At 43.2% G+C, this 24,242-nt stretch overlaps 1 protein-coding gene across 3 annotated transcripts; it reads left to right on the forward strand.

The window, feature by feature from the left end:
* Positions 1–4,774: 4,774 nt before the first annotated feature.
* Positions 4,775–17,719, forward strand: LOC121926962 (mitochondrial uncoupling protein 3-like). Of its 3 annotated transcripts, XM_042460381.1 has the most exons (9): positions 4,775–4,940; positions 8,393–8,486; positions 8,717–8,931; positions 10,248–10,458; positions 11,483–11,680; positions 11,987–12,088; positions 13,872–14,052; positions 16,653–17,185; positions 17,676–17,719. In XM_042460381.1, exons 3-8 carry the CDS (start codon positions 8,806–8,808, stop codon positions 16,765–16,767), a joined length of 933 nt encoding a protein of 310 aa, XP_042316315.1. In that variant the 5' UTR covers positions 4,775–4,940; positions 8,393–8,486; positions 8,717–8,805; the 3' UTR covers positions 16,768–17,185; positions 17,676–17,719. The 3 variants fall into 3 exon arrangements, with proteins under 3 accessions (XP_042316315.1, XP_042316316.1, XP_042316314.1); XM_042460382.1 differs by lacking the exon at positions 8,393–8,486 and having other exon boundaries at positions 17,672–17,719; XM_042460380.1 differs by lacking the exon at positions 8,393–8,486.
* Positions 17,720–24,242: the final 6,523 nt, after the last annotated feature.

Raw genomic sequence — 24,242 nt, forward strand, 5'->3', positions numbered from 1 at the left:
AGGGTCTGGAAACCATAAAGCCCTATGAGGAGCAATTAAGGGAGTCGAGTATGTTTAATCTGAAGAAGAGAAGGTTAAGAGGTGGCATGATAGCCCTGTTCAAATATCTGAAGGGATGTCATGTTGAGGATGGAGCAAGCTAGTTTTCTGCTGTTCCAGAGACTAAGACCCAGAGCAATGAGTTCAAACTACAGGAAAAGAGATCCTGCCTCAATGTTAGGAAGGACTTCTTGAGGGTAAGAGCTGTTTGCCCTTGGAAGACACTCCCTTGGAGAGTGGTGGAGTCTCCTTCTTTGGAGGTTTTCAAACAGAGGCTGGATGGCCACCTGTCACAGAGACGGCTGGGATTGTGTCTTCTTGCATAGCAGAATGGGGTTGGATTGGATGGCCCTTAGGGGACCCTTTCAACTCTATGATTCTACCAGGATCATTTACACCATCTGAATAACCCCTAAATCATCTATCCTTGCCCTTGGCCTGGATAGATGCTTGCAATAATCCATCAAGATAAGTCCCTTTTGTTCCTCTATTAACCTTGCTGGACTGTGTTTCTTGACCTAGAATGGCCCAGAGCTCTGTGAAGAATGGTACACACTCTCTCAACAAGTCTTAATTTTCCAAATCGACATTGCTAGGCTCTCTGTGGGTCCCTCTCTGTTAGAAACAAGCACATCCAGACCCTGCTGCAGAATCTCAGCAGCTGCTGTAACATTGGGCAGCATTTTCCTGCTGCCCTTGGCTCCCTTCTCTCCCTTCCGAGTTTCAACCATATTGTCCAAGTTCTTTGGATCTCATTCTCTTCCTTCGGCTCAAACAATGGAGCAGTCTTTTCATGCAACCCCAACTGGATTTTTGGCAGCTGTCTTATCAAATAGCTTGGAGTTCCATAAACAAGTGACGCACCGCTCCTGAACTTGATGTCCTGAAATCCCAAGAAGGGTTTGGCAGAACTTGCCTCACTCTTTCAGACCACTCTTAGTTGCAAGACCCCGATCCAAAGAACAACCTTGCCACACTGTTCCTGGGGGATTCAAAGGGACAGATAAGTCCTTTCCAGTTAAAAACTCCAATGACGATGTATTTTACAGCTCCTTATGTGTCCCTTCTTTTCCATTTTTATCATCATCAGTGGCTGCAAATTGGCAGGACAAACTATTCATGTATTTCCACATTTCCTTGTACAGATACACAAAGATGCTCTCTTTTTTTGCAAACTGCAAGACTGGAAGGAGACCAGCAAAGGCTGGGGAAGATGACTTCTTGAGCTGCAACTGACTTGGGGATACTGGGAGTTGTATTCCAGATAGGCATTTTGCCACAGCCCTGGCAACATCCATAGGTCAGTAGTAAAGCACATAATTTGTATGTGGAAAATCACTGTTTCAAACCCCAGTAACTCAAATTAAAGGTGTTTTTTGTGGGCATGAAGTGATGAAGGGAAAAGGACCCACTCATCCCAAGAGCCAGAGGTATGATGGAGCTTGTCTCGCTGTTCTTCTCCCCTTCAGAAGCCAAAGCAATGACAATTGATACATAGCAGGAGGGACTCTCACCAGCCATTGAGCCAAGGCATGACAAAAATGTATGGCTGCTCTTCCCTCCCTCAAAGGCCAGAGCAGCGGTAGTCAGTGTATGGCAGAAGGGTCTCTCACCAGCTGTTGGGCCAAGGCATGATGAAGCTTGCCTGGCTGCTCTTCTCTCCCTCAGAGGCCAAAGCAATGGCATTTGGTACATGCCAGGAGGGACTCTCATCCGCTGTCAAGCCAAGGCATGATGGAGCTGTGTACAGCTGTTCTTCTCTCCCTCAGAGGCCAAAGCAATAGCACTTGGTACATGGCAGGAGGGATCTCACCAGCTGTTGCACTGAGGCATAATGGAGCTGTATGTGGCTGCTCTTCTCTCCCGCAGAAGCCAGAGCAATGGCAGTTGGTAAATGGTGAGAGTACTTCTCACCAGCTGCTGGGGCCAAGGCATGATGAGGCTGTGTATGGTTGCTCTTCTTTTCCCAAGAGGCCAGAGCAATATCATTTGGTACATGGCAGAAGGCACTCTCACCAGCCATTGAGCCGAGGCATGATGTGACTGTGTACGGCTGCTCTTCCCTCCCTTAGAAGCCAGAGCAACAGCATCTGGAATGGAAATAGGGCCTCTCATCAGCTGCTGGGACCGACGCATAATGGAGCTGTGCCTGGCTGCTCTTCTCTCCCTCAAAGACCACTAGGGTTCAAGAATGTGGACTGAAGACAGCTGTTTGTTTAACAACTCAATGTTGGTCCAGGACTCAGCAATGAAGCTGAGCAATCTGGCCATGAAGCAAACATACACCTCACCATTTACACCAGTTTTGGAAAAATCCATTTAGCAACATCATGCAACAATATACAGCTAATCCTAAATAGAGCACACACATCCCATATTGTCAGAGGGAGGCCTTCAGTCAGTAACTGTCCCCTTAATTTCAGAGTGCATCTTTCTTTCTCCATTCGCAGAAGCCATTTCTCTAAATAGCCAAAGCAGCTGCAGAGTGCTTGAACCCTTGTTAGAATCCAGGCTCCCTTAATGTGTCAAAGATCTATTTTTAAGACACCAACTGATGACCAGACAAGACCAGACCATCAGGTCTTCAGTTTATGAGGAAAGGCAGGTTGTATAAGGGAACATTAAGCCTTTGGAGTCAGCAAATTATGTGGGTGAGACGTCCATTGCGAAGTCTGCGGAGTCAAAGGAACCAAGTCTGGGAATTAAGAAACTCGGCCTCCCTTTTCTTGGAACATCATCTCCATCTTCAGAAATTAACATCACATTTTATTCACGATAGCATGGCCTTCTCCCAAGCTGGTGCTCTTCTAGATGTGTTGGCCATCAGCATCCACTGACTACTATTTGAGTACTGCTGGCCTAAAGTACCTGTTTTAAAGAGATTTTACCGATTCTGAATAGTCCTCATACTGGATAGATTAAGAATGTAAAATAAAGTGTAAAATAGTAACAGGCTGAGCAAAGTTCACAAGCACAGCAGCAACATGATAAGTGTGTGTGGCCTGTAAGTTGCCTCTTAATTTATGGTGATCCCATGAATCTTACTGTTGTTGTTAGCTACCTTAGTGTGAACCTCAACTCATGGCCACCCTGTGAATGAGGTGTCTCCAAGCCTCCCTATCCTCTTTCTTTCTGCTCAGGTTCTTATAGGTTCAAGACCATGGTCTCCGTAACAGAGTCCATCTATCTGGCATGCGGTCTTCCTCTCTTTCTACTTCCCCCCCCCCCCCCCCTTCCTATTTTTTTTTTTTTTTTCCAATGAGTCGTGTCTTCTCATTCTGTGGCCAAAGTACAACATCCTCAGTTTCCTCATCTTTGCTTCCAGGGAGAGTTTAGGCTTCACCTGTTCAAGGACCCATTCGATTGCCTTTTTGGCTGCCCATGGTATCCTCAGCACTCTCAATAATTTAAAATAATTTTAGGTACTTTTGAAACAGAACCAAAGAATCTGAGGAGAGACTTAGGGAGCTAGGGATGTTTAGTCTGGAGAGCAGAAGGTTAAGAGGCTGGATGGCCATCTGTTGTGGATACTTTGACTGAGAGTTCCTGCATGGCAAGGGGTTGGACTGGATGACCCTTGTGGTCCCTTCCAGCTCTATGATTTTATCCAGATGCTCTCTACCTGGCTTCTGGGATATAAGTACTGTACTGGATCTCTTCACAGATGTAAACATCCCTAACATATAATGTTATTCCTCCTCCTTTCCTGTTCGGCCTATTTCTCTTTAAAAGGTTATACCCCTCTATAAATTGGAAATATTGGTGTGGTACAGACTTCCCAAAAAGGGAGGCCTGCCGGCGCCTGTTTTTCCTCCACAGTGAAGCCGCAGCTGCAGAGGAAAAAGACCCCATGAAAAGTGTGTTCCTTTTGCCCCACAGGGCGGACGTCGCAAGTGGGCCAATGGCACACTCGTAACGTCACAAACGCAGTGCGACATGCAGACGCTATGCGCCCGTCACGTCACAATGGCGGCACCTGTATACATGGGGCGCTGCCATTGTCACGGCGCCGTGCCATACTAGGATTAGGGACCATGTGGTTGCCGCGTGGTCCCTTAACCCCAGGACGGCACCAGCACGGTGCTTTAGCGCCGTGTGTACCACACCATTGTGAACACTTTAAAAAAAGTTCAGGCTTTTCAACTGTAAAAAATAAAGACAACTGCAACTTTTAGTGCCCCTTTATTTGTTGTTGTTGTCACTGCACAGTCCACTGAACAAAAACAGGGTTGGGGGAAAAGGCTAGAATCTGGATTTCACACACACACACACACCCCTCTAAGGAGTCCCAGAGCAGCCTTGAGCATGCCCCTTACTCCTAGCCTCAGCTTCCCATCTGTAAAATGGGAACCAAAGAGGCCATTGTACCCAGGATAATTGTACCCAGCGGGTCCATCAATCACTATGTAAACTGAGTGGAAAAATCAAGAATGACATCTGTGGATTCCTGCAAGGCATGGGGTTGGAGTACATGGCCCTTGGGAGGGGGGTCTCTTCCACATAACTCTATGATTCTGAGATTCTTAATGGTATACTTCTGCATCATGGGAGGAAAACCCTGAAGATATGGCCAGATGTAAGTATCCTGGCACTATTTTAAGCATTTGGGGCAGGGAGTGGAGTATATTTGTGTGTTCTTGCACTCGCTGAACTTGTAACTGATCTCTGTTTTCATCCGTCCACATTCAGCCGAAATGTCATCCTGGGACAGCTTATAAGCAAGGGTCCAGACAAGATGTTGAGTGAAGTGGCTTAGAGATCCAACAGAGGATAGAGGTAGAATGAACTGCCGCGGCTCCCGCTGACTTTTTAGCATTTATTACTAATACTTGGAAACTACCTTTCAGCAGGAATACTCTCAAAGCAGCTCTCACGAAAAATCTGAAGACAGCTGGGACTAAGTAAGGAATGTTTATTTTCTTTACTGCTGGTGGGTTCAAAGGTCTTCAGACTTAGAAGGTGGGATGAATTTTGTGACAGAGGCTGCCTTATAGACCAACTCAGACTCCATGTGTCCCAATGTTTTCTATATTCTCCAGGGTTGCAAGCAGTGTCTTCACTAACCCTGATTGTTGCTGTAGTTGAGTGCCTTCAAGTCATTTCTGACTTATGGAAGTCCTAAGGAGAACCTATCATGGGGTTTTCTTGGCAAGTTTCTTAACCAGAGGGGCTTTGCCATTGCCATCCACTGAGGTAGAGAGAGTGTGACTTGCACAGGGTCAACCAGTAAATCTACTTGGTGAGATTGCTGGGGACAGTGCAGGTGTTCTGCTTTAGAGCAACAGCCAGAACTTGGAAATAACTATCCACCAAACAGGGATACCTTTATTGGCCAACCAAAATGCACAATACACTTGTTGCAAGCTTTCAAAGCTCCACTGGCTTCTTCACCAGGCAAGATGTTACATACCAACCAGGAGAAAAATTAGAGACGTTAGTAAGATGCCTGTATTTTGTTGTTTCTGTCCTTAGTTAAGATGGTATGGGGAGGGTTTGGTGGATTTTTGTTTGAATTTACTAAATGGCCAACACAGCTACCCCTGTATGTTTTTTGGCAATAACTAGTTACACATAACAGTTACTCTAACTAGTAGTTTTTAATATAGTGAGAATGTAATAGAAATACACAGTAAAAATAATATAGGGAAATAAGAGTAAAGCTTTATTAGTATAACCAGTAACTAGAAGCACAAGATTTTTTCAAGTTTCATACGATACCAAGGTTAGGATTTTCCCTCTTTAAAAAAAGGTTAACAGAAAGCAATAGAAAAGTAATGGACAATGCAATGAGTTCCCTTATCAGTGCTAAATTTCCCCCTCATTTTCTAAAAAGTAATAGAAACTAATGTTGTGCAGAGTGCAGTGAATTTGCACATGCATTTCCCAGTGGACAGAGCAGTGATGGCGAACCTATGCCACGTGTGCCAAAGGTGGCACTCAGAGCCCTCTCTGTGGGCACACATGCTGTCGCCCTAGCACAGAGTTTGCCAGAGTTTCTTACTAGAAAGCCAGAGGGACATGGCAGTTTGCAATAAATAAGTGGGGTCTGGGTTGCAGTTTGGGCACTCGATCTGTAAAAGGTTCTCCATCACTGGGATAGAGCTTTTCTCCCCATTCCATGTACCAACCTGCACTGGCTTCCTCCTTCAGACTGATGTGCAACGGGTGCAGCCAATGGGCAAGGTTAGAACCATACAGAACTCCAGATGTTGTTGGAGTGTTGCAAGTCCCAGGACTCCAGCCAGCATAGCCCGTTAAAGAATGCTGGGAGTTGTAGTCCAGGAACTCCCACCCCTGATTTTGGCCTTTGTAAGACTCATAAATAAGTCAAGCCTCACCTGGAATACTATGTCCAGTTCTGGGCACCACAATTCAAAAAAGATGTTGAGAAGCTGGAGCATGTCCAGAAGAGGGCAACCAAAATGGTGAAGGGTTTGGAAAGCATGCCTTATGAGGAGAGACTTAGGGAGCTGGGGATGTTTAGCCTGGAGAAGAGAGGGTTAAGAGGTGATATGATAGCATTGCTTAGGTATTTGAAGGGGTGTCACATTGAGGAGGGAGCAAGCTTGTTTTATGCTGCTCTAGAAAATAGGAAACAGAGCAATGCATTCAAACTACAGGTAAATTCCACCTTAACATTAGGAAGAACTTCCTGACAGTAAGAGCTGTTCAACAGTGGAAGATGCTCCCTTGGAGGGTGGTGGAGGTTTTTTCTTTGGAGGTCTTTCAACAGAGGCTGGATGGCCATCTGTCAGGGGTGCTTTGATTGTGAGTTCCTGCATGGCAGAAGGGCGCTGGACTGGATGGCCCTTGGGGTCTCTTCCAACTCTATGATTCTTTGATTCTAAATAAATTAATGTACATGTTATATCTGTTGTTGTGTGCCTTCAAGTTATGGCGACCCTAAGACCCTATAATGGAGTTTGCTGGGGCTGAGAATGTGTGACTTGTCCAAAGTCACCCAGTGGCTTTCCATGGACAAACGGGGAATCCAACCTTGATCTCCAAAGTAACAGTTACCCTAACTAGTTGCTTTTAATATAATGAGAATGTAACTCAGATATACCGCAAAAGTAATGTAGTGAAATATAATGTAATAATTGTAATGAAATGAATTGTAATGTAATGAAATGAAATACAATAATGTAGTCCAACCCTCAAACCACTACACTACACTGGTTCTCGCATCTTATATACTTTGCAGATTTGCAAAATAGTTAAGCATATATGCTTAGCTATTTTGCAAGTCTGCTTTCTGTATTAGAATCACAAGTGAGGTGCTGCACCTCTTGTAGACTCAATTGTTCACAAGTTCAAATCTTGTGCACACCAAGAGAAGTTTTGTTCGACATTGTTTTTCATAGAGTGCCACCTATTTTACTGGACACAGATCCAACTCAGGTTCTAGAAACTGCTCTTAATAAAAATAGGTTAGCACACACTGGCACCATGCTGTAAGATATTTGCTGACCCATTTCCATCAAGAGATGAGATCTCTCTGGAAACAGATCTTGGGTAAGGATGTCCACTAAGTAATGCCCTTTGACTCAGTAACTAGATTTTGATCATGATCAGGGAATGTATCTAATCATCACTTTCAAGATGAAGAAGTGACTTCCTTCTCCATCCAGGAAGACCAGTAAGTGATCCTGTGTTCTGGGGATGGAGAGGATCACTGTTTGCCTGGCCTCATAGCATATAACTTGGCTCACTTGCCAGGAACTGCATCCCTAGCTCTGCAAATGCTCTTCCTGGCCTTCATAACAACAGACTAAAGCTGCAGTTCTAGACACACTGCCTGGGAATAAATGCCACCAAAATCAGTCCGACTCACTTCAGAAGGGGTATGTATAAGATTGTAATTGGTGGTGTAGAAGTGTTAGAGCTTGTACTGCTAAATTCTGGAGGCTCTTGGAGTAGCAAGGACAATGTCAGTCCTCCCTAGCCATGGATTCTTTATCCACAGATTCATGCATCCACATCTTGAAAATATTTTTTAAAAAATCTATAAATTCCAAAAAAGCAAACCTTGATTTTGCCATTTTATATGAGGGATGCCTTTTTACCATGGCATTATATTTAATGGGACTTGGGACTTGAGTTCCCATGGATTTTGGTACCCACGAGGGACCCTGGAACTGAACCCCAGTGGATACCAAGGGCCCATTGTATTAATAATCAATATTACTGTATATTCTCATGTATAAGTCTAGAAAGTTAGTAAAAATATTGACCAAAAAAACTGAGTTGACATCCATGAGTTAATGTAAATATTGTTCTTTAACTCTCTCTCTCTCTCTCTCTCTCACACACACACACACACACACACACACACACCATCCCCTGGTGAAAGGCAAGTGTGTAAACTGTCCTGGAAACACTGACCTGCTTTTACTCTCTCATCCATCCAGCCTTTAGGATGGCACAGTTATGTCTGCTGGAATTTTGTAAGTTCTTTGCCATTGTTTTCTTTGCTTCATCCTTTAGATCCTTTGTTACATTCCTCTAAATTTTACCTTCAACTAATCCATGGGGCATATCAAAATCCAGAAGTTTGGCCCCCAAACCTGCCCTCGACTTATACATGAGGTCAACATATAGTCAAGCATGTACAGTAATTAATATTTATCATCATCATCATCATCATCATGTAATAAAATATTTTTTTCTTTTCCAGACTTATTGCTAGGACAAAGCTCTTTCTTAACCTAGCAACCACAGACTGAATGTAACTTTGACTGACTCTCTTCAGTTCATGAGACCACAATGGTGGGCCTAAAACCCACGGACATCCCCCCCTCAGCAACGGTCAAATTTCTCAGTGCTGGGACAGCGGCATGCATTGCCGACCTCTGCACCTTCCCTTTGGACACGGCTAAAGTCCGGCTCCAGGTATGTTTTCCTCTCAAGAGGTGAGGTCCCTGCTTTTCTTGTGATGAGACTTGAGATGTGGAGGTGTTGGGGCCAAACTGAAACTGAGCAAGACTTGGAAAAACTACTTTTGGAAACATTACTTTTTCACATAGCCCTGTTGGCTGGGGTATTCTGGGAGTTATAGTCCAAAAATTGACCTTTTCCAGTCTTTGAAACTGGTTACTCTAAAGGTGATGGGGAGAGAAAAGCAGGATAGAAATCAAGCAAATAAATAATAAAGTAAAAGAGGTTTTGCAGTGCAACACTCTGCAAGTCACTAACTGCTTTGATACTTATTCAGTAGTAGCTGGTTCCTCCCATATAAGTGGGATAGGATAGCTAATTTGATTTTGAATCCAGACTTTTAATGCACTAACCATGGGGTTGAATTTATTTGGGGGTTATTATCTCCTGTTGTCCACCATCCTGCTCAGGTCTTGCAAACTTAGGGCAGCCTGGCTTCTTTGACTGAATCAATCGACTTGTAATGTAGCCTTCCTCTTTTCCTACCACCTTCCACTTACTCAAAATTATCACTTTCCCCCCCAAAAGTCATGTCTTTTCATGAAATGGCAATGAGAGCCTCAGTTTAGTTGTTTTGGTTTCTAGGGAGAGTTCAGGCTTGCTTTGCTCTAGGACCCATTTGGTTGTCTCTTTGACCATCCAGGGTATCTGTGGGACTCTCCTCCAGCTCCACATTTCTAATAATAACAATAGTATTTATTTCTTGCTGCCTCTTCCAATGCAATGAAGTTGATTGTCTTCCTGGCAGCTTGTTTCACTGTCCAGCTCCCAAAACCATACATAGAAAGCTGGTAGAAGACCATAGGTATAGTTATAGGTATATGATGTATGTTTAGGCATGTATATACTCTGTGTGTGTGTGTACACATACATACATACAAGCTGAGTCTCCTTTATCCAAAATGCTTGGGATTTTGTTTTGGATTTTGGTATTTGCATCTGTATAATGAGAGATCTTGAGGATGGGTCCCAAGTCTAAACACAAAATTCATTTATGTTCCATATGCACCTTATACACATAGCCTGAAGGCTACTTTATACAATATTTTTAATGATTTAGTGTATGAAACGAAGTCTGTGTACACTGAACCATCAGAAAGCAAAGGTGTCACTATCTCAATCACCCATGGGGAAAAGTTTGCTTTTTGGAATATTTCAGGTTTTGGAATTCCAGATAAGGGAGACTCAATCTTTGTAGGTATTAATTAGACATACTTATGAATGCCCTAAGAACATCCAATTACTCCTGACAATATCCATTTCTCTTGAAGATTCAGGGAGAATCAAAATCGTCCAGAGCAGCCAAGAATGTCAAATACAAGGGGGTCTTTGGTACCATCACAACCATGGTGAAGATGGAAGGACCCAAGAGCCTCTACAACGGCTTAGTGGCCGGTCTCCAGCGCCAGATGAGCTTTGCGTCCATCCGCATTGGACTCTATGACTCCGTGAAACAGTTCTACACTCCAAAGGGATCAGACAGTAAGTTGGCAACTACCAGAAACCATAACCACTGATTGGCATGGCAAAAAATACAATTTCCTATAGCTTGGAATTGACACATTGTAAGTAACACATTGAGGCCTCAGTATCCTGAAGGCACCTAATCCTGTCTCCTCTTTGAAGCTATACAGGGTCAGCCCTGGTTAGTACCTGGATGGAATGAATTCCAATTGCTGTAGGCTCTATTTAAGAGGAAGGCAATCACAAACCAACTCTTGAGCACTCTTTGCCAAAGAAAACCGTGTGAAATTCATGGGATCACCATAAGTTGAAGGGGAACCTGAAGGCACATACAACAACAAAACAACATGTTATAAGTAATAAATTCCATTTTTAAAGTCTCTGGTAATGAAGTGATAGCAGATTTGCATTTCAAAAGTAATATAATAGGTGAGAATGAAGTCACTTTAGTGACATAATGAGTATGTAGAAAGATCTTGTAGCAGCTTTGAGACTAACTGAAAGAAAGAAGTTGGCAGCATGAGCTTTCATAGACTTCAGTCTACTTCCTCAGATGTAATGAGTAAGGCTTTCTAGTTGCTTTTGAAAACTCACTTCCTAAAGCCATTTCTGGAGGCATTTTAATCAGAATTCTAAAGTTTTCTTATAAGCACTAAAAAATTTTTTAAAGCAATGGAAAAGTTGTGAGGAACAAAATGGAGCTCACACTGAGCTAATTCTTGCTTGCTGTTGGATGGCTACAAGTCATTTCCAACTTATGGCAACCTTCAGGTGACCCTCTCATGAGGTTTTCTTGGCAAGATGTATTCAGAGGGGGTTTACCTTTGCTTCCCTCTGAGGCTGAAAGAATGTGACTTGCCCAAAGTCACCCAACCAAGTGAGAACTCGAACCCTGGTCTCCAGCACTCAAACAGCTATGCCACTCTCCATGCACAGTTATTTGGGTATAGGATTGACTTCTGCCCAGGTGTCATGGGTGGCCAACACATAATATATACCTTCTATCCCTCTTCCTCTCTCTCCCACCCATCACCTTTCACAGATGCGAGTATCTTCACCCGGTTGCTTGCTGGGTGCACCACTGGAGCCATGGCGGTAACATGCGCCCAACCTACAGATGTGGTGAAAGTGCGCTTCCAAGCACACATCAGCCTAATAGGGGGACCCAAGAAGTACAATGGGACCGTGGATGCCTACCGGACCATTGCCAGGGAGGAAGGAGTCCGAGGCCTTTGGAAAGGTAATGGACCCTTCGCTGGATCCTGCCAGTCTTCACCAGGCATACTGGGTGGGTACAAGGGAGAGGCTTCCTTGGTGGCTGCTCCCAGGCTTTTGAATGCCCTCCCTTGAGATGGTCTTTTACTGGCTGTGCTGTAGAATTGAGAGATATAGCTGTGTTAATCTGGAATATTAGTATGTAGCATCTATGAGACTAACTGTGTAGAAAAAGTTCTAGAGACTAAGGTCCAAATACATCATGGTCTCCCTGGTCTCTGTGGTATGTCCACAGTCTCCATAATAGACCTTTTTGCTTTGTCTCCTGCAGGGACTCTGCCCAACATCACCCGCAACGCCATCGTGAACTGTGGGGAGATGGTCACCTACGACCTCATAAAGGAGACCCTGCTAAAGTACCAGCTGATGACAGGTGAGGAGGCCACTCCGTTCCCAAATGGTGGCATGAAACCTCAGTCTAAGGTTGCCAGTTCAGGATTTTCCCAGGTCCTGAGGGTCTCAGGTGGAAACCTGAGATCTAGGGATGGCCCCTGGTGATGGTATTTAGTGTTATGCATTAAGTACCAACTACAGGTGCGGAGTGTTGGACTACAACTCTGGAGACCATGGTTTGATTCCCAGCTCTGTTGTGAAGCCCTCTGGGTGATCTTGGGCAAGTCACAAGCTCTCAGCCTCAGGGGAAGACAATGGCAAATCTCCTCTGAACAAATCTTGCCAAGAAAACCCCATGATAGGTTCTCTTTAGGGTCACTGTAAGTCATAAATAATAAGTCATAGAAGAAGAAGAAGAAGCCGCCGCCTTGAAGGCACAACCCATAAAGGAACTTCCCTGCTTTCATCCTCACAGATAGGCTATGTGGGTTTGCCAGGACAGGAATTTCTCAAGCTCTGAATTTTCAGAGCCAACCCAAACCATGAGATGGAGGGACAAGTTCTTCTGATGTCATTGGGCACAAGACATTAAGCAGTCAGAACATGCTGCTCAGAGCATGTAGTTCAGATAATAAATGGCAAGTCTATCAAATGAGAGAATACTTTTCTGGTTGGCAACTTAAGTTCTCCAAACTCTGTCTTGAACAGAGGGGGAAACCCACATTTTTCTCATCTGTTTTCAACACCTTTGCAAATCCTCCTTTTAATAACACCATCATAGAATCTTAGAGCCAAAAGGGTCCACAAGGGCCATCTACTCCATCTCCCTGATATGCAGGAATATACAACTAAAGCATTCCTGGAAGATACTCATCCAACCTCTGTTAAAAGACTCCAGAGAAGGAGAGTTCATTTCCCTCTGAGACAATTCATTCTACTATGAAACCGTTCTTCCAATCAAAAAGTGCTTCCTAATGTATGATGGAATCTATTTGCTTGTAATTTGTACCCACTGATTCATTTTCTCATCTCTGGAGCAGCAGAAAACAAACTTGCTTCATTTTCTACACGACATCCCTTTCAGATATTTAAAGATAGCTATTATGTTGTATCTCAGTCTTCTCTTCTCCAAGCTAAACATACCCAGCTCCATTGGCCATTCCTCATCGCTCTTGTTTCCCAGACTCTTTACTATCTTCCTTGCCCTCATAAAGTCATAGAATCATAGAGTCGGAAGAGATCCCAAGGGCAGCCACCCAGTCCAAAGCACTCCCTCCTCTGGAGCAATTCCTACTTGTCAATATTCTTCTTGAACAGTGATATGACAAGAATGTAAATGCTTAAATTGAATTTTAAAAAAATCTTACATAAATTAGACACTTTATTGTATAACTCATCAGATTTGGTATAGAAAAACATTTGCATCAACAAGGAAGATAACACAGAATTGTAGATGTGGAAGTGAGTCTTGAATGAACGTGATTAAAGTAGATGTAAAATATGATGTAGAGTAAGTGGATGAATATTGGTGGTGATGTAATCTGGATTATGACTATGTCATTTTTAATTTATTTTTTAAAATTAAATAATAAAGATATAAAATATCCTCCTTGAAATGTGGCGTCCAAAACTGGTCACACAGTATTCTAGGTGAAGTCTGACCAGAGCAGGCTTGTGAACACATATATTTCAATCCACCCTCAGTTTTAGCGTCTGAATCCTGAGAAATTGCCCAATGGAGAATTTTTCTAGGGCAGAAAGGCAGACAGATTTGGCTTCCCCAAATCCTTAAATATCACATGCCCAATTTTTGTTTCTGACAGACAACTTTCCCTGCCATTTTGTTGCTGCCTTCGGAGCTGGTTTCTGCGCTACAGTGGTGGCATCTCCTGTGGATGTAGTGAAAACAAGATACATGAACTCCATCCCGGGACAGTACAAGAATGCCCTGAATTGTATGCTGACCATGGTGGTGAAGGAAGGGCCCACAGCTTTTTACAAAGGGTGAGTGAGATGCTTTGCACTGCCAAATGTACAGCCCAAATGTTCGTAGTGTGTCCTGTCATGTAATGTTTCTGAGGTCCCCTCTTCCTGCTTCTGCTGAGCCAAATAGGACCTCCAGAGAGCACTTATCTTTAGCTGCCAGCACCCAGTGATTTGAATTCTCTTTGCATAGCAATGCAATGGGAACTTGCTGGGATTCCATTTGCACTTTCCATATCTGACACTCTGGCAGCTTTCTTTCCCCACAACCTTGGCCAGGAGATGAAACTGATCAAAAGGCAAATGAAAAGAAGTGTGAGCTTTACAGCCAGCCCTCCATATTCACATATTCTTCATCCACTGATCCAAGCATCCAAGGCTTGAAAATATTCCAAAAAATAAATTCCAAAAAGAAAACCTTAACTTCCCCATTAATTATCCATTGTATTTAATAGGACTTGAGCATCATTGGGTTTTGATTTCCATGGGGGGGGGGGTCTTGGAACCAAACTCCAGCAGATACCAAAGGCCTACTGTAGAGGTACTTTTACAGAAAAACTGTTTCTTAGCCTGGAGAAGAGGAGGTTAAGAGGTGAGAGGATAGCCCTGTTTAAGTATTTGAAGGGATGTCCTATTGAGGAGGGAGCAAGTTTGTTTTCTGCTGCTCCAGAGAACAGGACCTGGAGCAATGGATGCAAGCTCCAGGAAAAGAGATTCCACCTCAACATTAGGAAGAACTTCCTGACAGTAAGGGCTGTTCACAGTGGAACACACTCCTTCCTTGGAGAACAGTGGAGTCTCCTCCTTTGGAGGTCTTTAAGCAGAGGCTGGATGGTCATCTGTCAGGGCTGCTTTGATTGAGAGTTCCTGCATGGCAGGAGGTTGGACTGGATGGCCCTTGTGGTCTCTTCCAACTCTACGATTCTATGATTTATACTTAAACAGAGGCTGGATGGCCATCTGTCAGGAGGGCATTGATTGTGTATTCCTGCATGGCAGAAGGGGGTTGGACTGGATGTTCCCTTGAGGTTGCTTCCAACTCTGTGATTCTAAGTAAGAAATCTCCATGGCAAAAAGATGTCTCTTTATGCGAAGGATCACTATTCCTTCGGACACAAGGGTTACTGGTTACAGACAGATTTGATCGTTTCTGCCAAACCGGAAAGATAATTATAATTCCTGATGCAACTAGGTAAAACATTATCCTATTCTATTCACAGATCCGATGGAATTTGTAGTCTTTGATGTTCATTGGGGTAGCTAGGGGTCTGGGACCTTTTGTCCAGCCTCAACCAGCTTCCACAGGTGGGACAGGAGCCCTTTCCCCCCCAGCATCCTTTTGTTAGAGTTTCCTGCCTCATGGTCATTTGAGGCTTGTGCTGAAAAGGATTTCAAAGGTTCGGGCCTCTGCCGAACTGCTCTGTCATCACCTCTGTGAAGTTGAATCCCACCAAAATGTGACTGAACCTCCTTGCATGATCTAATCCTTTGTTCTTTGGGAAGAAGATTATCTTTGCTGCTCAGATAATCTGTGTGGGGAGTGGGGGGAAGAGAGCAGGCTACCATGGCCACTTCTTGGAGTTTGTGGTCCCCCCAAAAAGGTACATTTTCCAAGCTCTGTGTCTGGATACAGAAATGCTTTCTTTCTGTTCTCATCAGGATCCTGGCAGGAGTTTCGTACTGGGGCAATGAATCCATGTTTTAACCCAGACATTAAAGGAGCTGTCCATTTGCTGAATCTATTCTTACATGAAATATATGTTCTCACAATTGTTATTCTCAATCTTAGATTATCATTACAGACAACATAATCATAATCATGTATCTAAAATGTGTGTCCACAATATATCAAGGCACACATTTGGGGGCAGGGACTGGAAACGCAAGGGAAAAAAATGACTTTCTAGACTTGTTAAAAAGGAGAATGGTCCCATATATTTGTTAACAGGTTAGCAAAAAACAAAACAATTCCCATGGATTACAGTATTTGCAAGTTATTTGCAAAATAAAGTAGTGATAAAAGCATGTCACAATCATTTATTTAATTTTCCCCATCTATTTCTTTCTCTTTTTCTCCATCTGTTTCAGTTTTGGTAACCATTACGTAATTCCATCACCTTGGACAATACACTTCCTTTGTTCTTGTCCATAACTTCCCTGATTGAGTCTGTCCTTCTGAGGTGAAGGCTTCCTCTCTTTCTACTGCCTTCCACCTTTCCTAGCTAAATAGCTTTTCTAATAAATCATTTTTTGTAATGATGTGGCCAAAGTATGACAGTCCCAGTTTTATCATCTTGGTGTCCAGGGAGATTTCAGGCTTGATCTGTTCAAGGACCCATTTGTTTGCCTTTTTGGCTGTCCACTGTATCCTTAGTACTCTTCTCCAGCATCACATCTCAGAATTGATTTTCTTCACCTCTGCTTTCTTCACTGTCCAACTCTCACATCCATCACACGGTAATGGAGAATGCAATGAATTGTACTTTTGTACACCTTCTTTAAAGCCAGTCAGATCCTGACAAGGATTCAGCACCCTACGGATATGTGAGCCACCAATGCTCCATTCTTGTGAAAGTCCCTGAGTTAATGAGATTCCTCCTCTGCTTTGTCTCCTTCTCCAGTTTCATGCCTTCATTCCTGCGGCTGGGATCCTGGAACGTGGTGATGTTTGTGTCTTTTGAGCAGCTGAAGAGGATGATGGTTCTGGCCCAGGTGGCCTGGGAATCGCCTTTCTGAAAACAGAGGTTGTCTCTGGTTTGAGGAAGTAACAGCTGGATGGCTCCAGGGACTTCTCAAGAGAAAGACAGAAGTTAAAATGCGAGATGCAACTTTGGATTAAAAGCCTTGATGAACTGTTCTTGCCACTGGGGCAAGATGGAAAACAAATCAATTATATTAATTGCTTCATTATAGGCTTTAGGACCCAACAATGTGTAATATACAAACTAAAAAGAAGTGATTTTTAAAAAGTAAAAGCGCCAATGATTCTTCAATAGAAAACAAAAAAATTAAATGAGAGAAGGAGATAGAAAGTAAAGAAGGGAAGGGAAGGGAAGAGAAGGAACAAAGGAAGGACGGATTACAACGAATGCATTCTGGCTCAGAAAGTTCATCCACATTCATGCTGAACAGGTCAAAGGATTCTAATTAATGGGTAAGTATATATATGTTTCAGTATATGTGTTCAAATATGAAAGTTTTATAGTGCTGTATAGTTTTTGGGAAAGAAACCTAATGTCATAAAGTGCAGTGACGAGTTCAGTCTTGCTCCTGATAGAGAAATGCAATAACTATGGAGGTATTCTACACCCTGTAGAATATTGTTAAAGTAGACTCTAGTGTGAAAACACCTATGCCATAATAATCATGTTAGTCTCTAAAGTGCTATAAGATTCCTTGTTATCTTAGAAGTTACCAATATATTCAGAAACTGGGAGGAGTTGCAAGCAAAACTGGAGATGAGGGGGAAAGATATTAGCCTAAATTGAATTGTTAGCTTGAGGTTAGAGAACATGAGCAGATGAAGGAAGCTGGGCATGCATGGTAATTGATATGAAAGTTGCCAAGACAAGGAATATTTGTGTATATTGATTTCTTTTCGACAAAGCTCAATTCAAATTCCTTTCTCCTTTGCTTGGAGGCAGCTTCCATGAAACACAGAGATGACCCAGAAGACCATCCTGCTAGTGAAAAAACGGACTCACATAACAGAGAAAGATGCTGTTGTGCCATGCCCTCAGGACTCAGATTCAGATAGTGAGATGAGGGGCAAAACAAGACAGAGGGCCCTGCCAAAGAGACAGAAAGGCAAGAAAGCATGGCAGTTCTGGAACAGCAAGACACAGAGCAAACAGTACCTACCATGACCAACTGTTGGAGACAGAGAGAGCCCAACATTGGTTGGAACATTTAAATGCCGGACTCTCATTCATCAGGAAACAGCTGCGTGCTAACCACCAGCCATACATCCTGGCACCTCTTTCAGGGAACTGGTTGCTCGCAACCAACCTTTCCTGGTGTACACAACCTTCCTGGCTTGTGTTCCTGATTCATGTTGCCCAAAAACCCCAGACCTTGTTCCATTTGCAGACTATGTTTTTGGATTTCCCTTTTGGACTGTCATTTGGATCCAAAGAATAGGACTCAGAGCAATGGATTCAAGCTACAGGAAAAGAGATTCCACCTAAACATTAGGAAGAATGTCCTGATGGTCAGAGCTGTTCAACAGTGGAAGATGTAGCCTTGGAGAGTGGTGGAGTCTCTTTCTTGGAGGTTTAAATAGAGGCTGGGTGGCCATCTGTCTGAAGGGTTTGGACAGTGTCTTCCTGCACGGCAGAACAGGGTTGTACTGGATGCCCTTGGGGTCTCTTCCAACTCTGATTCTAGGATTGCTTGACTGCGCTTGACTTGGACTGAGCTGACTACTCTGCTGCAGGTGAGGCACCAGAACAAAACAACAGCACCTCTTTTTCTCTCATCACAGTCCTTCAACAACGGTCCCATTTTTAAAATTTGTTTTGTCCCCTCTGAATAAAGGTTTTCTTTTCTACTTTGCAAGATGTCTCAGCAAAGCATCATTTCATTCTACAGCTCTCTGGGAAATGTGATGGTTTGGAACAGAGTCCAGAGTCAGGATAATGTAAAACATTCCTGGTGGGGATCATGCAATCCTCAAGCTGTTTAGATATCTTTAAATATCTCAAGGGTTGTCACCAAGAAGAGGGTGAAGGCTTGTTCTCTGCTGCCCCAGAGGGTAGGATCAGATTTAATGGTTGTAAGTTACAGAAGGGTAGATTTCAACAGAACATTAGAAGGAACATCTTGACTGTAAGAGCTGTTTAACAATGGAACCAATTATCTAGAAAGGTGTTGAGGTCTCCTTCTTTGGATGTCTTCAAGAAGAGTCTGGAGAGCTCCCTGCCAGGGAGGCTCTAGCTCAGTGGTTCTCAACCTTTGGTCCGCCAGGTATTTTAGAATTCAGCTCCCAGAATCCCTGATCATTTGGGCAAGCTGGCTGAGACTTCTGAGAGTTGAAGTACAAAACATTAGGAGAGCCAAAAGTTGAGAACCACTGCCTAGCTGAAGATCCTGCACTGAGCAGTGAGCTGGACTCCACTGCCCATGAGGCCCCTCACAACTTTATGATTCTATGAATTCTGGATGTTGTAGTACATATACAGTACCTTTAGGTTAATGGTACTGCCATGGGAACACACATGGCACCACGATATGCCAACATCTTCATGGATGACATGGAACAACACTACCTTAACTCCTGCACCCAGAAACCTTTCCTTTATCTGAGGTACGTTGATGAAGTATTTATTATTTGGCTTCACGGAGAGGACTCACTTAACACATTCCACTAAAATTTCAACAACTTCCACCCTTCCATCAATCTCAGCCTAGAGTTATCCACAGAACAAGTGCACTTTCTGGACACCACAGAACGGACAGCTACACAACAGACATGTAAGCACCACAGTATAACACAAACCCTGCATCACTACACACAGAGGTATGCTTCAGTTAACATAAGTAGATGTGTTCCTGGGTATTACTTCAGGCAAAATTTGGTATCAGAGGCAAAAAGAAATTAAAAACAACAGGAATATATTCCTACACCACAAAAAAAGAAGCAGTTTGATATATTTGGGCAAACCTTTCATCCAAGACTAATGCTATGCACATGTGAGAGGACGCAACCAAGCCTCACATAAGTAAATAAAAATATTTTGTACCTTCTAGAGACAACCTGAAGGTTTCTTCCAAATTGCATCTAATTGCATCTCCTTCCAGCTAGACAGTGGACAAAGAGAAGGCAGGGCTGGACAGGGATAAAAAGACCTCCTGATACCAGATCTCTCTAACAGAGAAGCGTAAATGTCTCACAGTTCCCAGAATTCCACAGCACGGAGCCATGGCAGTTAAAGTGGTTCCAAACTGAATTATTTCTGCAGTGCAGATGCAGCCAAAGAGGAAAGTGGAAAGAGGAGAGAGAAACTGGGGTATATTAAAGGCAACTGATAAAAAGTAAGGTGACAGTGTTGGGATTGTCTCTGCCAAACTGGAACACTTGGCATCCTCTATATGTACAACATGTGCCATGAGCCCTACAAAATATTCCATGGAATTTCTTGCAGTCTGCAGATCTAGCAAAAGCCTAATTTAAAGCATCGCTTGCTGGTAAAAACATTTTTGATTCTTGTAAACACTGGCCACCTGGTTATTTTCCATGTTCAACAATGGAATGACCATTAACAGAGATAAGAACAGCCTAAAACCATTCACTGGGGCTGTTCCAACAAGGAACACTGTCCGCTTTGGACCATGAAGTATGCATTGTGCAGGTGTTGCAACAACACTCACTGGCCTTCCTCAAGGAGGAAGCTGATAGCCCAGTATGGCACACAATGGCCAAAAAGATGACTGCTGGGATGCAATGCAATCCATTTTAAGTGGTACATGAATTATCAATACATTAAGGCACCACCAACAATTACAGGTGAAGTCTCCTTTATCCAAAATGCTTGGGACCAGAAGGGTTTGGGATTTCTGATGATGATGACAATGTCCTTCCTGGGCATCAGTTTACTCCATGTCTCTGCAGAAGCAGACAAAGTCTACAAAAGCCTTGGTCCTTCCTCGGCGCCAGTTCGTTCCTTGCATATGCGAAAATAGACCAAGTCTATTTTGAAAGCTTTGGTCCTTCCTGGGTACCAGTTCATTCCATGCATCCGAGGAAGTTGATCACATTGGCTGGAAGATTTTGGGATCTATAGTTCAGGACAGGCTTTCCCATCCCACCCCCAAAAAACAGCCCAAAAAAACTGTGTGACATTTCACATACCTGAATCAGCCATGGGGAGATTTCCAGCAGCACTTGAACTCCATCCCTATGGTTAGGCGTAATAGGAGAGACAGAAAAATATCCCAATTGGCTTCAGTTTACAATAAGCCGCTGTTGCTACAGGCTTGTGCAATGTAGACAGAATGCAAAACTTTCCATTCTGCCTACATTTCAATCTGGCAGGAAGGATGGATGAATGGACAGAGGAAAGGGAAGGGATGGGGGGATATTTGGACTATTGCATTCACAGGGGGCTAGCATGGAGGTGTAATTTTTGGTAGAAATAAAGTGGAATCTCTAGGTCCTTTCAGATGATGATGATGATGATGATGATGATGATGATGATGATTTCTTCTATCCTGCCTTTTCCCCATATTGGAACTCAAAGTGGCTTACACTGATTTTGTAAAAAATTGTTAAAAACCCACCAATTTTAACTATTATAGTTAGACCAGGGTTCAATTCCCAGCTGAGCAATGAAACCCACTGAGTGACCTTAGACAACTCTCAGCCTCCTGGGAAGGCAATGGCAAACCTCCTCTGAACAAATCTTGCCAATCAATCCCATGATAGGTTGGCTTTAGGGCTGCCAGAAGCCAGAAATGACTTGAAGGCACACAACACACACAAAACACACTCAATCAGAAAAAATTAAAACCAAGTTAAAACATACATCATTAAAACACACACACACACACTAGCACAGCGATTAGCAATATCCAGCACATTGTGAAAGATGGGATATATACAGCCCCTCATCAAAATGCCTTTCGGTATAGAAAAGTCTTTGCTTATCTGCGAAAAGGAAGTAGGAAGGGTGCCAGTCTAACTTCTCTGGGAAGGAACATCGGTCAATTTCTTTTCAAAATCTTGTCCCACACAGAAGAAGAGTCTCAGACAGAAAGTTTCTTAGTAGAACTTTAGTATAGCTCTAGTTCAGGAGTGTAGCCACGGCAGGAGGGAGAGCAAAGTCAGGGTATTTTGAATAAATAAAAACAGGGGGGAAAACCATGAATTCTTAAAGTTTTAAAGAATTCTTTAAATGTTCCAACAGTGGAACACACTCCTTCCTTGGAAAGTGGTGGAGTCTCCTTCTTTGGAGACCTTTAAACCAGGGGTAGGCAACCTGCGGCCCGTGGGCCGGATGCGGCCCGGCGAGGCCTTGGGACCGGCCCCAGCCCGGTCCTGCCGCCGATTGCCGCTGGGGCATTTGGCATCTCGCGCGAGGGACATGGTGGGGCAATTGTCTATAGAAGCCTCAGAAACATGCATTTATCTTAACATTTTTTTAAAAATCAGCAATTTTTTTCACGTGTCCTCCATTTTTATTTAAAAAGTGTCCACCATTTGAAAATTTTGTCCTACATTTGTCCCGGTTTATTTATTTATTTTAAAATTATTTAATTATTTATTTTTTGGTGTCGGCCCCCCAGTTGTCTAAGGAACTGCAACCTGGCCCCCGGCTCAAAAGGGTTGCCTACCCCTGCCTTTAAACAGAGGTTGGATGGCCATCTATCAATGAGGATGCTTTGATTGAGAGTTCCTGCATGGCAGAATGGGGTTGGACAGTGGACAAGATGGCCCTTAGGGTCTCTTCCAACTCTACGATTCTATGATTCCCTCAGCCCCCAAATTTCTAGCATGGCAGAGAGAGAGAGAGACAGTGCATCCACACTGTAGAAATAACACTGTTTGACTCCACTTTAACTGCCAGGGCTCCATCCTACAAAATCCTGGGATTTGAAGTCTTCTGAGGAGCCAGTGTGGTTTGTGCCATAGTGGTTTGAGTGTTGGATTACAGGTCTGGAGACCAGGGTTTGATTCCCAGCTCTGCCATGAAACCCATTTGGGCAAGTCACACATTCTCAGCTTCTGAATAAGGCAAAGGCAAACCTCATATGAACAAATCTTGCCAAGAAAAACATGTGATCATTTTGCCTCAGGCTGCTCCCGCACTGCAGGAATAACCCCTCCAATGTCAATTGATCTGCCATGGCTCAGTGCTGTGGAAATCTGGGGACTGTAGTTTGTTGTGGCACCAGAGCTCTCTAGTGCAGCAACAAACTACAGTTCCCAGAATTCCAGAGCACTGAGCCATGGCAGTTAAAGCAGTAAAAAACCAGATTATTTATGCAGTGTGGATGCATATTAAATTAAATGAGCAGGAAAAGATATGAAAGGAACGTGGACAAAGGAAACAATGCAGCCTTCCTAAACTTTATGGGAGCTTTCCCCAAAAAAACATGTTAATCTATCCAAGCACCAAAAAAAAACCCCAAAGACCCAAATCAGGGATATGACTCACACTGCCTTCTGGATGTTATTTCAATGGCAAGTATCCTGAATTCCTCACCACTGATTATGCTGGTTGTGGATACTGGGACTTGCGGTTACACAACAACCTTTGGAAGCCCACACGATTTCTGCACCTGCCCTAAATCCAATACATTAAATAGACTCACTAAATCAACATTAAAGATGTATCTCTTCCAGCAGGCCTACCTACCCAGTCAATTTTAAAGCATGACTTTTTAATTGGTATAAAGAATGTATTGTGCATATTTTAGTGGTTTTATTCAAAGACATAGCCGTGTCACTCTATAGAATCAATAAGTAGAGAGATCTTAGGTAGCACCTTTGAGATTCACTGAAATAAAGAAGTTGGCAGCATAAGCTTTTGTAGACGTCTATTTACTTCCTCAGATGCACTTGGAGGAAGTAGACGTCAGTCTATGAAAGCTCATGCTGCCAATTTCTTTCTTTAGTTAGGCTTAAGGTTTTATAGTATTGTATTTTGATTGTCAGTTTTATTTGTTGTTTTTAATTGTGTTTTGTATTTTTGACATGCTGGAATGGTGTCTTTCTTTTTTCCTACTGCCTTCTACCTTCCCAAGCATTATTGTCTTTTTTAAGGAGTCATGTCTTCTCATGATGTGTCTAAAATACAGCAGCCTCAGTTTAGTCATTCTGGCTTCTAGGGAGAGTTCAGGCATGATTTGCTCTAGGATTCTTTTATTTATCTATTTAGCAGTCTCTGGGCATCCACAGAACTCTTCTCCAGCACAACATCTCAGATAAGTTGGCTTTCCTCCTGTCTGCTTTCTACACTGTCCAGCTTTCACAACCATATAGGAATGGAAAATATGACGGCATGGAGAATCCTAACTTTATTGCTCAATTATATATATCTTGATACTTGAGGGTCTTGTCTAGTTCCTTCACAGATACCTCTGCAAATCCTAGGTCTGCATCTACACTGCAGCATTAGTGCAGTTTGACACTGTTTTAACTCCCATGGCTCCATGCTACGGAAATCCTAGGATTTGTAGTTTGTTGATATACAGTGGGGCCCTTGGCATCC

The sequence above is a fragment of the Sceloporus undulatus genome, chromosome 3 (genome assembly GCF_019175285.1).
Source record: "Sceloporus undulatus isolate JIND9_A2432 ecotype Alabama chromosome 3, SceUnd_v1.1, whole genome shotgun sequence".
In the NCBI taxonomy this organism is placed as follows: Eukaryota; Metazoa; Chordata; class Lepidosauria; order Squamata; family Phrynosomatidae; genus Sceloporus; species Sceloporus undulatus.

Bases quoted from the DNA above. Each gene is read 5' to 3' on its own strand.
- LOC121926962 (XM_042460381.1), top strand. From the start codon at position 8,806: ATGGTGGGCCTAAAACCCACGGACATCCCCCCCTCAGCAACGGTCAAA. The intron at 10,459-11,482 runs GTAAGTTGGCAA...CACCTTTCACAG, and splicing joins CACTCCAAAGGGATCAGACA to ATGCGAGTATCTTCACCCGG. The intron at 12,089-13,871 runs GTGAGGAGGCCA...TGTTTCTGACAG, and splicing joins AAAGTACCAGCTGATGACAG to ACAACTTTCCCTGCCATTTT.